Source organism: Dendrobium catenatum, unplaced genomic scaffold (genome assembly GCF_001605985.2).
Source record: "Dendrobium catenatum unplaced genomic scaffold, ASM160598v2 fragScaff_scaffold_1570, whole genome shotgun sequence".
NCBI lineage: Eukaryota > Viridiplantae > Streptophyta > Magnoliopsida > Asparagales > Orchidaceae > Dendrobium > Dendrobium catenatum.
This window is the reverse complement of record NW_021320032.1, coordinates 165331-183276: the sequence shown is the minus strand read 5'-3', so window position 1 is coordinate 183276 and position 17946 is coordinate 165331. Positions and strand designations below refer to the sequence as shown.

Genomic DNA, 17946 nt, shown 5'->3' with positions numbered 1-17946 from the left:
TCTATACAAACATCTGTTCGTTTGTATGATCCAGTTGTTAATTTGTATGCTGACGAATTCAATCGTCAAGTACGATCATTATTAACCGATCGTACTAGACGAACACATGTTCGTCTGTACAATCAAATTTGGTCAAAAGGTCATACAAAACGACTAATCGAAAACACAATTTTATGAAAAATCATTAACAAGATTTAACACCCTCAGAATTTACTAAATTCCACTTTAGTTAAATCCCACTTCCTGTTAAACAGCCCCTTAGGGTGCGAGTTGTTAAAAGGTGAGAATTGGGTGGGTGATTAATTATGTAAACCAATTTCTTATACGTGCAAACATTTGAGGTAAATGTAGTAGTCGAGTCGCTGTATTCTGCTAGTCGAAATATACCTCCTTCGTTCCTCTCGAGCGATGTCTCAGTTCTGGAAGCCGGGAACCGAGCGGCCTCGGCCGTGTCTTGTCGATGATGAGGAAGGTGGCGTCCTCTTCTACTCGACCCCTCCTCCATCTTCAAGGTCCTTACTTCGCCTTATTTTAAAATCTCGTTTTCACGCATTTCAAGAAACACTTAGCCGACAAAAAAGATTTTATTCCCAAATTTATAGCTATGGTTACGCCAGCTTGGAAAAGCAGAGACAAAGACTCCCTGTGTTCAAGTATCGGACTGCCATCCTTTATCTGGTGGAGTACCACTCCACCGTCATAATCGTTGGCGAGACTGGTAGCGGAAAGACCACCCAAATCCCTCAGGTGGAAAAAAATGAAAGTTTTTTTTTAATCTATTCATTTTCTGGATTTGTTTAAAGAAACACGCTACAAAATATAAGCAATCAAACTCTTGGCTGTTGATTTACTCGCATTCTCTTTTCTGTTTTGTGCATATATTGTTGCGTGCTGGTTTAATGGATTATTAACGATTCATGGCAATGAAAAAATTGTGGCTTAGCCATATATGTTGGAAATTTTCATACGTTTCATTTGGTTGCTTGAAGTTAGAAAACCTGTTTTAAACAACGTTGAATTTATTGGACTGTCATTCGGGTGAATGTAGTTAGAAATCACTGTTGATTACAAAATCTTAAAACACTTTCAAAATCTATCAAATTAATGATTTAATTTTCACAATTAAGATTAGTAAAACAAAAGAAACCAAATGAGTTCTTTATCGATCTGAATCATGGTTTAAAATTGCGCAATATGAGGCTCGCCTTTGCGCAATTCCAATAAAAAATGCCTCGATGCTTACGCCTCGAGTTTTTTTATGAGGCTTGCGCCTCAACTTGGTTGAGGCCCACCTTGAGGCCCGCCTCGCCTCACTGGCTTAAGGCTTACGCCTCACACTATATATATTAAAACTTACATAAATCTTGAAGTAAATGCCCGATATTAGACTCTATAGGAGAGGAGGAAGGGGAGAGAACAATTCACTATAATGATGATTCAGATGAAGAACCCCTTAGTGATGATAGTGCTGATGACTTATGTGTTCTTATGTGATATGTCATTGCTATTTATTTTTAGAAATTGAAATTATATGTTAATGAAAAGAATATTGGGATTTGGGAAAGACAAAATTTTGTGTTGAACTATATTTCATGTTGTCTTATTATTGAGATATTTTGATTTCACTTCATATTTTATGCTTTTTTATGTTTTATATTATTATCTCATTAGTATATAAAAAATTTATCATTTTATGTTTACGCAATCTTTTGATTTTGAGGCTTATGCCTCAAAACGCATTGAGGCTTACGCCTCGCCTCACGAATGAAAAACGCCTCAATACCCGAATACGCAATTTTAAACATTGATCTGAATCATTGTTTTATTTGTTCATTCCTTTTCTTATTTCAGTATCTAAAAGAGGCAGGTTGGGCTGAGGGTGGCAGACTCATAGCTTGCACGCAGCCAAGGCGGTTGGCTGTACAGGTATAGTGATATTTCTGATGCAGCATATTTTTCTCTTTGTAAGCAATTTTTATTGAAGATCATCTTTGCAGTGCATATCTATCTGTTACTTCAAATGTTTCTTCGTGTTCTTTTTTGTAATGCTCATTGGAGAAAGTTTTCTAGTTTCCATGAGATTTTAAGTAGGTTGTGTATCTTACATTAGCTGGATTATATGGTTCTCCATTTATCTCTCACATATCTATTTGTCAGGTTTTTCTCAGTATTGAAGCAGCATACTGTTTTTTGAATTGCTTGATGCTTGATATGCTTGTTCACAGAGTTGGAAAATATCACTTCAAATTAAAAACCATTTTTTGATGGAAACAAGTAGGATATCAATGCATCATTGCATGGTTTTCAGGATCGGTTTTGGTAGTCTTGATAGTTTCAATATTAGTTTCCGATTCAGCTACAATTACCTTTTTATCATCACTATACTTTTAAGAACTTGTAATATTTATTTAATTATGTTTCTCATAATTTGAAAATTAAAGAATAAATTTGAAGACGTTAATTAAAGTTTTCTTCACTTGTATAATACTTTTCATGATTCTAAAGTTTGTGATGAATATCCCCATGTATTTTAATTTTATAAATATATTTAAAAAATATTTATTTACTTTTGTACCAATTTAAATTATACAATTATAATAATAAGTTATTCTACATTTATCCAAATTTTTTTTCTAGATTACTTAGATTAATTTATGTTTTAAATTGTGAGCTACAGTACGTAATTCATTATAATTAGGTGTATTATTATATATATTAACATTAAGTGCTTTAATTAGTTTTATGTTTTTATTGTCAATTGTTCTGAATTATATAAAAATTTGCCAAATTATAGTTACTATGCGGATGGTTTTAATGTTTGTTATTTAGTAAGCTCTTAGGAGTTTAGTCCTGAAGCATGTGTTTAAATATATTTGACCCTCATGTACTAAAAGCAAGCCTTGCCATGTTGGTTAGGATGCCCAATTGAAAATTTGTGGGTGTTATGTTCGATCCAAGCATTTGTGGTAGGAATCATTTTATTGAGTGCTTTGCGGATGTTATATACTTGAAATCCCCTTATTACGATCTGGCTTAGCTGAAATGAGGCTGGAATCAAGCAAGACTAGTAATTTCCACCTGATACCCTAAATAAGCTTTGTTTTGGACTGTACTTGGCCGAAACCGATCTGAACTGAGGGAAACAAATTTAAAAACCATGAAGCATTGTTGTTCCAGAAAATATTTAAGATAATTTTTTATTTTTTTTTGAAAAATGCAATAGCAATTGAAGAAAAAGAACTAGGTACAAACTAAAGCAAAGGCTCACATTCCCTCTTCAATAAAGAACTAAGAGAAGAAGGAATGTTAGCAAAAGAAGAACTATCAAAACAAAAATTGTTATCTAAAGTCAAAGTAGCACACATATCAGCTACTTTATTACAATCTCTATGAATATGGTTGAAAATTACCTTATTGAAATCGGCCAAGAATAGAAGATCCTCCTCTATCCGGTTGTAGCTTTGCTACTTAGCCTTATTCAAAGAATTTTGAATGAACTTGATAACGTTGAGGTTATCACCTTCAATTATGAGTCATTTACTATCAAACATCCACGGTTGAATGAATCTTCTAATTGACATCACAGCTTCTATTTCAAGATGAGCTATATCCCAATGCATTCTTCTTTCACCAAAAGCAATCAGTAATCTTCCTTTATCATCTCTAAAGCAACCTCCAATTCCAGCACTATAAGACGTTAGGAGAGACGCATCAACATTAATCTTAATCCATCCAAGCGGTGGAGGGTGCCAAACATTTTGAAACTCACTAGGGAGATTAGCACCCCAGCTATCTATGAGTGGATTAGAGATTAAAAAAGCTGAAGACATAACATTAGCTGCCGTAACTGAGATAGAACTAGCGGCTTTACCATGGGCAACTTCATTTCTATTTTTCCAACTTAGGTACACTGTATTGCAATATAGAATGACTAAATTAGGCGCAAAAGTAGATAGAGTCCTCAGCTCACTTAGACAATTATCCAGAGAATAAAAAATAGGAATGTAGAAACCCCAATCTTGGATTTTCCGAACAACATCCTGCAGGTGCTTACAATATATAGCAATGTGTGACAAATTTTCCACTTCCTGGCAACCTCTAGCACATAAATCAACATTTGTAAGCTTCCTATACTTCAAGAATTCATTTGTTGGAATTGCAGATCTACAAATCCTCCACCAGAACAGCTCAACCCGAGCTGTAAGTTTCAATTTTTTTAACCAAGTTGAGAATCCCATATAAACATTTAAGATAATTGAGAATAGCTTCTTTTGACCTTGGCACATGAACTTCACTGATACTTGATTAGATGAACACTTAGGTTTTTCTATGATGAATAGATTTGATTCAGGAAACCTTTACCTGCAGTGAAGCAGGACCTTGCTGATTTTTGCATTTTGCCCATGTCAGATAAATTACTAAAAAAACTGTTGCAGGCATGTGAAAATTGAGTGAACTTCAATATGGTATTTTTATTGTGATTGTTTTAACTATATGCTACCATTTGTTTTCATGTTAACTTGTGGCCAATCATCAAATTAAGCACTTGAAATACTCAGCAGAACCAGTTTGATACACTTCATTGGTGACCTAACTGTTTCGGTGAATTTAGCAAAATGTTATATGTTCTTTTTTTGTCATTACTGGTAGATAATCTGGTATGTTAGCGTTGCAATATTTTTTAGATTAATGTAGCTTCTGTTTTCCTCCCATGTATTGTTTCATGAAATGCTCATCTTTAACAGTTGCCATTCAAATTAATTGGTGAATTTAAATTGTACGACATAATTTGCTGCAATCATATGAAAATATTAACATGTTGAGCCATGCTTTCTTCTATCTTTATTGTTCTCACAATTTATCTCGTGTGGTGTGAGCTCCGAAAATTCATGCTCTAGCCTCTCTGTGGACCCTTTTCTTTTTCGGGTCATCGAGGAGAGTTTTAACGCTTAAGTTCGGAGGCAAATCTTCAGAAGGCAGTTTAGGTTTTGAATAAGACATTACTCGAGATTTCGTCCTCATTTTGCGAGGGCTTTGTGATATGAGTTTAGGTTTCCTATAGACCTAATGTCACGACCCGGCCCGGTGAGCTCGTATAGACGAGGCAAGAACGGATTTCGGACGTTCAGAACATAAACTTTTCTTAAATCATGCATTGAATAATCTAAAACTCTTCAAAAAGAAACTAAAAGTGACTCTAAACATTTTCTAAATTATAATAAACATTGCATATCATTTCATATATACAAAGGTGGCTTTAAAATCTATCATTCATGCCAAACCACCCAAAAATGAAAATTACAACTAAAAAGACATAATCCGGTCCTCTACGACTGTAGGTGAACCAAGGGCGACCAGCCATTCTTTGCAGCGGGCTCTCCTGAAAAATGTCCCAAAACGAGGGAATGAGCTAGAGCTCAGTAGGAAACACTAACTCTAACATCTTCACATGCTTTTTAAATGAAAATTTACATGTATGCTAAAAATGAAATGTCATGATTGTTTTGTTAAGTATCACATGTTCTTATGTATATGCTAAATGTGATATGTTAGATCATATGGATATGCTTTCAACTATGTCATATGTCTTATATCGATGTTTGCTTATTCTTTTATCTTATATAACCGTACTGGAGTACGAAAAGTGCACTTTTTGCCATTTATTTTCCTTTCCTCTTTTGTCCTGAAGAGCCATATTGCTCATAAGAGCCATATTTGTGCTTTTGCATCATATTTTGGTACTCCGCCTTCAACATGCATAATCATTTAAATATTATTTTCATAGACATATAGGTATGTAGTGTAGCATTTTCATAACAATCATATGCCTTGAACAAGGTTTAAAATTGCGTAAATAAGCCTCGAGGTGGTTTTCATCCGTGAGGCGAGGCGTAAGCCTCGAGGCGGTGTGAGGCGTAAGCCTCATGGACACAGAATTGCGTAAATGAGAATTTAAGGGTTTTAGCAGGTAAATAATAGCAAGATTCTATCATACAATAAAAATATCTAAATGATAAGTAGAATTAGTGAAAATTAAGAAAATAGATGCAATAAAATCATGTTTCAAAGTACAAAACCACAAAATTATAGTCTATCAGAACTCCCAAAGTATAATTAAGAAGGAACATATAAAATCCAATCATATCCCATCACTAAATGGGTCTTCAAGGGAATCTTCTTATCCAATTGTATCTATGAATATCATATCTTCATCATCTTTAATGTGACTCACTTTTATCTTCCTTGTTCAATAAGAATGATCATTATCATGTTAATTACTCACTTGATATAAATATAATACACTAGCATATAAGAAGTTGTGGAATACTTTTATTTGGTTATTGTGCTGCAGAGCTAGTGGATGTGTGTGGTGTGGTACTAGTGGATGTGCCAACTTGATCTGCTTCACCCCTCAAGACATCCACACTTAGATCCTCTAGCTGCAAGTTTAATAATGGTAAATCTGTCTCATCATCTATGAATCACTCATTATCAGATGACATATCATCACACACAAACGGGTCCTCATCATCCTTCAATCCCTTATTCCTCAATCTCCTATCTCTTAACCTCTTGTTGTGCATAATATACACAAGGGAGTTCATTCTGAGTGTTGAAAGCCGATTTCTTATCTTTATTTGCACTTGACTATATATACTCCAGTTTCGCTCACACATAGAAGAAGAACAAGTGAGGCCTAAAACTTTAACAGCAAAACGCTGTAACTCAGGTGTGGAATCGCCAAATTGGATCCACCATTCAACTATTTTCAAGAAGAAAAATGATAATCAGAACATAATAAAGTATTTTGCATTTAAAAAATAAGTATACCTGGAGACCGTTTGAGAATAATTAATTTTGCTGCTTGCAGACCAAAAAATCCCTTCTTATTCCGAAATAAAACAAGTTGTAAATCTGCAAGCTCCCTATCTGTTCGCTCTGGTATTAGTCGTTCCATGTAATGATACAAGCAAAGCTTCATCTCCGGATTTGAAGATTTCCTCTCTGAATATTGAAATTGAGAATGAGATAATATGCCGCTGCATGTAGATGTCGGTGTAACTGTACCTCCCACCGAACATCAATATATCCCAAATCTCTCTATAACATGCCTCATCTCTTTCCAAGTTATGTGCAATCGACTCCTTTGCCTCATCCATAGCATTATAAATAAAACCCATGACTGGTTTCTTCTCGGCATCCACTAAACGTAGAACTTGCACCAATGGTCTCGTGCTCAATATGGCATAGGTCACAATAGCCCAAAATTTATTATTTAGAATTAGCTTTCTTATTTTCTTCCCCTCAGTTTTCTTCCCCCACGCATAGTTAAGCCATTCTGTTGATGTAAATATTGCTTCAAGAGGTTGTCTCATATCCAACAGGCTTTGCAGTGTCAAAAATGATGTGACAAACCTGTAGAATAAACATGCATTAGGAATTGAAAATAATTTGCAGTGCAAAAATGTAATAACGAACCTAGTGGTTGCAAGGAGAATGATTTCCTTCTTTGAAAAACTTTCTCATCAAGGCTAAGACCCATGAGTGGTTGTAGATGAACTTTGTGATCTTCTTCGCCCTAGAAAGAGCGTTCTTGGTGTTGAGGTAAATCACCAAGTTCCTCTAATATGAGATCGATACAATGTGCTGCGCAGGGTGTCCAGTACAGATGTTTCCTCTTCTCCATCAACAACTGACCAGCTGCTTTGTATGCACTGGTATTGTCAATCACCACCTGAACTATCAATTGCTCCCCAATCACATCAACAATCCCATCTAGTAAATTGAAAATGAATACAATATTTTTAACCTCATCTGAAGCTTCAACTGTTCGTAAAAATACCGTGCCGTAGGGATTGTTGACAAAGATATTAATCAAGCTCCTGCTCTTCATGTCAGACCATCCATCTGACATAATGGTAATGCCAGTTTCAGTCCATGTCCGTTTAATCTCATCAATGCTATGCTCTGTGTTCTGCAGCTCCTTCAAAATCCATGTTCGCAACTCGTACATGAATGGTGTCTTCAACCCTCTCCCATACAATCCTATAGACAGCAGCATATTGAAGTAGGCAGGTGATGTTGCAACATTAAATGGTATGACATTCTAAAAAAAATCTTCCAATACCCATGCAAATCTGGTTTCGACCCTCTCTAGTACCAGCCGCAGCCATCATCTGTGCTTGTCCTCTATTATCTCCTGGATTAGTCATATATTAATCCATAGGACCCCGTGCACCTCTATTATGTATAGTGGAGGAAGAGCCTTTCCACTCTCGCTCCCGAAGTAAGCACCATGTTCGACCATTTCATCAAATTGCTCATGTTGTAAGTGTTTTGTCGTGGTACTTTTCTTCATGTAAGAAATAATTTCATCATTCACCTTGTCCGGCACATTTGCACACGGTGCTACGTTTTTATGCGAGCATGATAAGTATTCCTTTGTGCGGGTAACTCCGCCCTCCACCACTTTTTCACAAAAATTGCATTTCAAATACACATAAGTCTTCTCACCGCCGTCTATGTCAACTTGTACACTATATTTCCAAGAAGGATTTCTCCGCAATGACGTATTACACTTTTTCTTGCCCTTAACTATCTTTCCTAAAAGAAAAAAGCAAAATAAAATAATAAAACTAAAAAAAAATTTAAAACTCTAGCTTTCCTATAAGTTGAAAAATAATACCCTAAACTTAAAAAACTTAAAAAACTTAAAAAACTCTTGAAGAAGGGATGTAGAGGGGCGGCCGAAAATAAGGAACTCATAGGTGAGCGGCGGCGCCAGTGGGAGAGGCGGCGGAGACGTGCGGGCCTGCGGGAAATGCTGGCTTCGGGAGCTTGCGGGATCGGGACTGAAGGAGGGTTCGGGAGCTTGCGGGATTTCTTGGATCGGTAGAAGGGGAGAAACAAAAATCATTTTAATGTTAAGTAAGTGGGACCCTTCTATGAGGCGTACGCCTCACCATAAATTGCGCAATTGCACAATTGAGGCGTGCCTCACATAGCTTGAGGCGTACGCCTCTGCAAACACCATAATTGCGTAGGCTATGAGGCATCTTTGGTCCGAATTGCGCAGAGGCGCGCCTCTTATTGCACAATTTTAAACTATGGCCTTGAGTGTGAAGCAAGTTTACATGAAAGAGACTTCTATGTATTGCTTACTAACTAATAATGAGAGCTTTAATGTGCTTGAGAACATCATATATGCATTGATTCATAGAAACATTTAATATACACTTCTATTAAATAATAAAGACATTTCATATGCATTTAATATGCATCAACTAATGAGATATTTCAAAACAAACAATTTAAAGGAACATGAATTTGTAAAGTAAGGTGTTCCTACCTCAAATGTCATTTTCTTGCAATCGTCATCTCCTCGGTCTCTCCTTAACTCTTCACCTTTTCAAGACCTAAAGGAAAATTTTCAACATAACAATATAAGCATCTTATACCATTACACATCAAGTCTATCTCTATAACTCTACACCCTACTCATGTCTTAAATCTAATGTAAACTTTACCTAAACATAGATCCTACTCTACACCCTACACGTCTTAAATCTAATTTAAACTTTACCTAACATAGATCTTAATTAAAATATATCATAAATTAATCCTAATTGATAATCACTTTATTATTAATCCATAATCTAATGTATTTTAACATATCCCTTCCTTAATTAAGATAATTTTAAATGTAAGTTTTGGTTTTACCTAAAATCAAATTTTGGGAAACCTAATGCTTCACTAATATCATTCAATTTGCATATTTAAACATCCCTCTTTCCTAATTACAAGTTTTGGGTATTAAATTTTTAGATTAATTCATATAAAAATTAGTAAAAAATATTTTTTTTATAAAGAATTCCAATTTCTCTTAGTTAGAGACATCCCATGACCCTTAGGAATAAAATTAGTTAACATGCAAGCTTAAATTTACAAAATTAGGAAAAACCCTAATTTGGAAAACCTAAAAATCTTTAGAAAATCCTATATAAACTCTTTCCCCTATATTCTTTTAACATTCCCCTTAAAAAATAATTCAAATTGGAGAAACCCTAATTTGAAAACTAAAGTTTTTCCCAATGTTTTAAAAGGCGAAATCAGGAATTGAGGCGTTTTGTCTAAGCAAGTCGAGGCGGATCGAGGCGTAAGCCTCAAAATAATAAAAATAAGCTAATGTAAAATTATAAATAATGATAAAAATTACAAAATATTAAGTCAATTATGAACTTCAAAAAAATATCGTTGATATTTATTTGAAAAGAAAAATCTTTTCATAATATGTAATTTACATTTAATTTATATTAATTAGGCTAATTATATTAATATTTAATTAATAATTATATTACTAATTAGTTAATTTAGTTAAATTAGATAATTAAATTAAGCACAAATTATGCTATTAATTATTTAATTAATTTGCTTAATTATTAATATTTTAAATTATATTAACTAAGTTAATCAATAATAACTTAGCTGCGGGTAGGGTTTGCCTCTCATCTTCTCTTTTCGTCCTTGTTGTTCGGCTTCGTTGCTTCGCAGCAGGTGTAGAGATTACACGCGTCACTTCTTTGGCTCCTTCGTGGCTGTTCGACTTCGCTCCTTCGACGACTTTCCCTTCATGTCGAATCGTAAGTTACGACATTTTGATCGGAAGAAACAACGGGAGATCACTAGCTCGTTGGCTGTGAAGGTAACTTTCTCTCTTTCGAGGCCCTGCCTCGATGCGCCTAAGTGCCTCACGCCTTGAGGCGTACGCCTCTGTTGAAAAAAGGCATAAGCCTCCCCCGAACGTTTGAGGCTTAAGCCTCAGTTCGCCCGACCTCCGCCTCGATTCGCCTCAAAGCGTCTGCCTCAAGCGCCTTTTTAATCCATAGTTTTTTCTTAAGAAAATTCTTGTTTATGACTTAGAAATATGCTCCTAAGCAAGCCCTATCATTCTTCTAAGAAAATCCCAACAAAAAGCAAAACCCTAATTTTGTTTCTCCAAAAAATCTTAAGAAAGAGAGAAGTTTCTTTCATGAGAAACTCACCTTTCTTCTTCCTTAAGTCTTCCCTTTGATTTTCTTCCAAGACCTTGCCGGAAAATCGCTGCCGGATTCCGGAGAAGCCAACGCCCTCTCCCTCGCTTCCACCCGTGCTCTCCCGTGCTTGGCCGAACAAATGAACAAGGGGTCGATTATTTCGGTCCCTTAGAGTCTTAAGGTGTTGGGTAGACAAATGACGCATGTGCCCCCCTCCAAATTTCTTTCCTACAAGCTCATGAAGGGTAAAATGGGTAGAAAGAGTTAAAAATTACTTAAACATCTTCGGCGATTTTTAATTTTCAAACCGTACGAAATTCAGTATACGTTCTTTATACCGTTTCGATCAAAATTTCACATAGAATTTAATAAAATTTATTGCATTAAATTCCGACGACTTTGAAATTTTGCCAAAATTCATTGCGGCGCATCGAAATGTGTGCGACGCATCCGATCGACAGTTTTCAGGTTTTACACCTAAGCCCCTATAGTTAATTACGTCTCCTGATAATGAGAGAGAACTTTTGATTAAGGCTAATCGTCAAACAAATACGTAGTATCTGACACATAGTAGTAACATGATTTGGTATTTAAAAATTTAATATTTAATATTAGAAATTTACAACCTTGCACTTAAAGCGGATGGTGGGGGAGTGATGATAGACCCAATCAAGATCCCATGGTTCCGTCGTCCCAAGTCATCATGATCCTTGTTCTACTTAGTCAGATGAGGTAGTCGACCTAACCTAACTGAATGATCCTTGTCAGCAACCATGAGTTGCTTCGTCCAATGGTACTTTGTAGACTTGTGGTGAATGTTTGTCTAATGGGATAAATGTGAATCCACCTTAGCTAATAGAGGGCTTTGTGCCCTATCGATTATATCCAATTGATTCATTGCTTAATGATTTGATCGTTAGGGAACATATGGGCTTTAACCATGATCGTAATTTAATAGTGCTATTTGGCAGCAAAACCACCTGGTTAGAGGGTCCCAGTCATAACCTTTTATCTGTAGTGCCATTTGACGGCTAAACTATCGGTTAGAGGACACATGCTACATCCTTTCTGGCAAGAGACAGATTGAGAATAAATCCTAGTGATATTCTCGACCAGACATTTGCTCTTTGTGAGCCGAAGTGATTTTCAGATTTGTTCAACTTAGCAAACTGTTGCGGAGGGTTGATGAGTATTATTCTTTAAGTATTTTGAGTGTTTTATTTCAGCTTTAAATAAATTGTCATTGTTCATGAATACATTAAAGTTAATTGAATGTATTTATGGAAATTTGGGAGACATTTTGAATATTTGGAGTCTTATCCTATTGAGATTTTTTATCAATACGACCATCATTGAGGTTACTTATGGGCAGCCTCCAATCTGGTTCTGATTGTGCGACAGGGTAGGGCTTCGGATCATAGAGGGAAAAGTGCGGCTGGAGGTGTCGAAGAAATGTTCGGGAATAAGAAATGAACGATATATCGTTCGATTTCCTTTTAACAACGAAAGCAGAGCGGGCTATCGTGGGATTTGAGCAAGATTTTCTGGTGGAGATGCAAACGGTACTGAATGCACAGGTAAGCGGGATTCCGGGATTTTAGCCAGATTTCTTGCATGTATTATGGCTTTCATGCGAAGGTCAACATGTGGTTCCTCTATTAAACATACTTTGATGTCATAACCTTCTTGATGAATGCATTTTTACCAGTAACTTTCAACTTTCAGGACCATATGCTGGGGGTGACATTGTAAATTAATTTTTGTTTATCTTAATAGAGCTCAATACTTTTCCTTTCATAAATTACAGATGTAGTCCTTATTTTTATTTCATATATTTTAGTCAGTTGCTTCACGAGTAGCAGAAGAGATGGGTGTTAAAATTGGAGAAGAGGTTGGATATACAATCCGTTTTGAAGATAAAACTGTTCAGGTGCAGCCTCCAATCTGGTTCTGATTGTTTTTTGCATCGACATTTTTCAAATGGTTTGGGACTGCTGGAAAATGAGAGGCTTCTAAACATAATACAGATAATCTTGTACATTGAAGCCGAATGATAAAATCCATTGTTTTACTTTTCACTTTGTTTTCTTTTATTAACTTTTTCCTACTGTTGATGTCCTTGTATGTGCAGGGTGTAACCAAGATTAAGTTTCTTACTGATGGGGTTTTGCTAAGAGAAATGATGGACGACCCACTACTGACCAAGTACAGGTGCTGATACCAGTTAAAATGCATTTTTTACCTCTTTGTTTTTAACATTTGAAGTTGTATAATTTCATTTTAATTATTTGTGGTTGGAAGCCTGTGTTGCTTTTTGTTGCACTCAGAGCATTTCCAAATAAGTATTGTTCACAAAGACGACTACTAAAGCTTCTAGAAATCTTGGTCAAGCACAAATCAGCATTGCTGTTTGCGAACATTTTTAATAAAGGTTCCATGCAATGACCTCCCTTTTACAACTTAATTTTTGGCTAAATTTTTGTCTCATAAAGAAAGCAGCACTTTGCATATTCCAGGTTTATCACCATCAATGTATGTTATTTTGTATTTATGAACTTTTCACTTTATAAATCACCATCAATTTTTTTATTTGATGTAAATGACAATCTGACTCTTAAACAGAATGGAGAAAAATGATTCATATACTTAATATCATGTAGTGAGATAAAACTTGATGATGATGTTGATGTATTATTTATGAACGTTTTCCTATGCAGTTTTTTTTTTCAGCACTAAGAACTTAAGGTTGGAGTAGGATACGAAATGAGCATATACGTGAAAAGGTTGGAGTAGCTCCAGTAGAAGATAAGATTAGAGAGAGTCGCCTTAGATGGTTTGGTCACATAAAACCGCGGCCTTCCAATGACCCAGTTAGGAGAGTAGAGGTATTAGATTTGACTTATGTTAAGAAAGGTAGAGGCAGACCTAAAAAGATTTGGTTAGAAAATATTAGGAATGACCTTTCTTTATTAGATTTAAATGAGAATTTGACCTTTAATAGGACACAATGGAGAAAAAGGATTCATGTAGCCGACCTCACGTAGTAGGATAAAGATTTGATGTTGTTGTTGTTGTTGTAAGAACTTCACAAAAGTGCTCACACTTAGTTTTGCTATGCAGTTTTTTTTGTCAGCATTTAGAGCTTCGCAAAAATGCTCAGGATTATTTATGGTTGTACTATTTTCTTTTTAGTATTTTATTTGTATTTTTCTAATTTTAGTATTCTTCCATGTTTTCTTTGCATGGGCCGTCTCCAACAGTGTCATAATGGTAGATGAGGCTCATGAAAGATCTATCTCCACTGACATGCTACTAGGCCTTTTGAAGAAGGTATGAGCATTCAAATACGGGGTTGAATTGTTATTTTATTGCATCACTAATGACTTTTTACCTTGTTTAGTCCTGTGCTCATTTAATTTGATCAATGCAACAGGTACAACGACGTAGACCTGAGCTACGTTTAATAATATCATCCGCAACAATAGAGGCAGAGTCCATGTCAAACTTTTTTCGAACTAGGTTCATCCTTGCTCTTCTAACTCTTGGGCATTCACGTGCTTAAGGTTTTGTTTGTGATAGCTTTTTTATCGCTTCTTAAAACAGCTTTCTATTAAAAAAATTTTAATTTTTTAACTAGAAAGCTGTTTTAAGAAACAGTAAAAAGTTTTCCCAAACGAAATCCAAGTGTTTTTCTCATATATCCTGTTTTTCTCATTTTTCAGAACCTTACTAACTCGACTTTATAACTAATTGGTTTGATGAAATTATCCAAAGCCTCATTTTTTGTGTCCAATATTTTTTATTTCTTTGCTTGTTTCAATTCTTCCAGCACAAAATGCATCCCAGTATGCTCAACAACAGTTTTTCCTGGTCATTGTTTTCTATTTTAAATCATCTAGTAATTGCTTCTTATGTCTCATATAGGCAACACCCTTGAATAAATAGTTTTGTGGTCTCATATAGGCAACACCCTTGATGCCTAGACAGTTATTAATTTTGCTGCTAAGTAGGGGGTGTACATTTGATTAGTCTAGTCAGTTTAATTCATAGGCCTTGTGGAACCGTTCACTTTTGGTTCTGAAATATTAGCGATCAAACTGACTGACCTGAATTTATAATGGAAAGGTAACCAACCATTTTTTGTTTAGTCAGTTCAATTTGATTTATTCAGAGCTGAATATCCAATGCATTGGATTTTTGTTCAACTGAAATTACAATTTTTATGCTCTATAAACTGAATTTAATCTTGAATTCAATCTGATACTAGAGCAATGAGAACTGCATTCCAAATAAAGCTTAAAGATGGATATGAATGCTGCCATTAAATGTACAAAGCAAAATTATGTTATTTGAATTGTTTGGACCAAATAAATGTATAAATTGCAGCCTCAGCCCTGGAATTTTAGACTTATTATGGTCAATTCCTTTAGCTTGAGTTGATAAAAGGTTGTGAGTTTGAACCTTAAGAGCCAAAAATGCTCACTGTTTGAGCCTTGGTGCATTTTTTAAGTTGTAACTGCAACTTAACTTCATTTTGAACAAGTGCTATGTTTTAGCTTGACATTAGTCAATAACATTTTGACCGTATCTTATCATGTACGGATTCAGATATTGAGTAGCTTCGTAGCACATTATGTTTTACACTACAAAAAATTCAATGGCTTGTTTTTACCATGTCATTTATTGTCTTCCTCTCTTTCTTGTATTTATTATATTTTTTAGAGAAGAAAAATATGAAAGATATTTATATAAATTGTTCACATAAAAAAGATGAGGAGAGAAGTCTATAAATTTTCATTCTTTCTCTACCTTCAAAACTCATGAAAATTTTCATGAAGTATTTCATATTTTCACCATTTAAAATTGCATAATAGGTGTGCCTCAGCGTAATTCACATGCGAAACACCTCAAGGCACACGCCTCGAGCATTCAATTCGAGGCGTACATTTCTCTCTCTTATATATATATATACACACACATACATACATACTTCCTTTTATACTTTAAAGTTAAAACCTAAATACCTAGCCCCACCTCGCCAAACCTTTCATGCATGCACGTACCCGATCTCCAGCTTGCGATTCCAACCCTCCACCTGACTTCCATCGCCATAATCAGCTCTAGGATCATCGCGAGATGCACGGCTTCGCCATCTCCTCCTCAATCAAATAACTTTCCTCCTCAAGTATTCTTCATTCTTTTATAAATATTATTACTAACAATTTTTACCCTAGTTTTTTATTTGTAATCCTCATATCCTTTGGTAAACTTGATTTAAAAACCCTAACTCAATTTATTTTTCATTTTTTTCAATTTCTTTTGAAACCCTATTTTTTTTGGAAACCCTTAAAATCTTTTTTTTTTTACCCTAATGTAGTTTGCAAGTGAAAATGACATTTCCCATTTCTATAAGTTGGGCTATAAGTGACAAATAATGTCTTTAATTTTTATGAATTTGAATTTTATTTGATAGTTTGTATTAGTGAACTATGTAAACAAAAATATATATTTTTTAATTTCTGTATTTAAATTGTGTAGTGTTTACGTAGCTAAGTTCAGTTGATAGTTTGTATTAGTGAATATGTAAAGTGTGTAGTTTATTCTTATGCATCACAGAAGTTGACCATAGAGAATGTTAGGGAGACACATATACGGGTACGCATAGATATAGGAAGATTTTTTTTTTTTAATGAGATGCTGGTGCTTCTCGGTTTGGGCTTGGCTACTCAGTTTTTGTTGTGTTTTTGGGGGCTGCATGTTCTAGCTCATTAATGCGTTGATTAATGAATAAATTCAGGTTTATTCCCCTTCTTTTCCCTTCTCTGTGACCCTTTGGTTTTCCCTTGTCTGGCTCTTCTCGTGGCTGGTTCTTCCCCCCCCCCTTGGCTGCCTTATCCGGTTCCCTGTGGTGGCCCCTTCGGCTGCTGTTCTTGGCAGCCCTTTGGCCTTCTGTTTTCCTTGTTTTGATTGGTTAGGATGGAGGTGTTTTAGGGGTTGTTTGGCTGCCATTTTTCAGCTATATATATGTTATGTTTTTTGGATAAAAGAGAATTTTGGATAAAAGATAATAATATGGTTTGATTTTTGGCAGGTTTTCTTGGAAAAGCTTGCGACCTTGTTCCACTTATTCTTCTTCTACTTCTTGGGAAAGCTTGCGAGCTTGTCCTCTCTTTCGTATCAGCTTCTTATCTCTTTCGTCTCTGCCAGTTTGACGCCACTTGTATCTTTCTTCTCGATCAGGAAAAGCTCCTTTAGATATTTTCATGTCTTATTTAAGTTTGTAATGTGATGTTATGTTTAAAAGTGTTTAAAATGTTGTTTGTCCTTTTATTTCAAGTTATATGGAAAATTTTTGTTTCTTTTTTGTGACCAAGGGTATCCTACTTGTTTTGGGAGCTTTTGGTTGCATCATAGAGCTAGACATGAGTTACTACATATTAGTGAACTTTGTTAAAAATAATTATATATATATATATATATAAATTGTGTAGTTTTGACGGAGCTAAATTCAGTTGTTAGTTTGTATTAGGGAAATATGTAAAGTGTGTAGTTTATTCTTATGCATAACAGAAGTTGATCCCAGAGAATGTTAGGGAGACAGATACGGGTATGTACAGATGTAGGAATATTGTTTTTTTTATGAGAATGCTATCTTGTTTAATATTGCAACCGCCCCTTACTACATCATTATCCGTTCAGTTGGAATCAATGGTCAAGGGTTGAAACCTCCATTTATATATGAGTTGAGGACATGTGTTTTGAAGGAGTTGGTAAACACTAAGAAAAGCATTGAGAAAATTAAGAGGACTTAAAGCCAAACAGGAGTTACTATCATGTATGGTGGATCATTATATATAATGAATAGAACCTTGATAGCATTAATCATTAAATTTTATGACCTATTGTTCTTGAG

General features: G+C 35.1%; 1 protein-coding gene across 3 annotated transcripts in view; it reads left to right on the top strand.

The window, feature by feature from the left end:
* The first annotated feature begins 333 nt into the window (after positions 1 to 333).
* LOC110107298 (probable pre-mRNA-splicing factor ATP-dependent RNA helicase DEAH9) overlaps positions 334 to 17946 on the top strand; it is a 90703-nt gene continuing 73090 nt past the window's right edge. The window contains exons 1-7 of one of the 3 annotated variants that reach the window (XM_020837516.2): positions 334 to 512; positions 603 to 747; positions 1852 to 1926; positions 12874 to 12963; positions 13165 to 13244; positions 14294 to 14363; positions 14467 to 14552. In XM_020837516.2, coding sequence (XP_020693175.1) covers positions 409 to 512; positions 603 to 747; positions 1852 to 1926; positions 12874 to 12963; positions 13165 to 13244; positions 14294 to 14363; positions 14467 to 14552 — 650 coding nt within the window. In that variant the 5' untranslated portion in view covers positions 334 to 408. Of the gene's footprint in view, positions 513 to 602; positions 748 to 1851; positions 1927 to 12434; positions 12611 to 12873; positions 12964 to 13164; positions 13245 to 14293; positions 14364 to 14466; positions 14553 to 17946 lie in introns of those variants that run through there. The other 2 variants (XM_020837518.2, XM_020837517.2) reach the window with 2 other exon arrangements.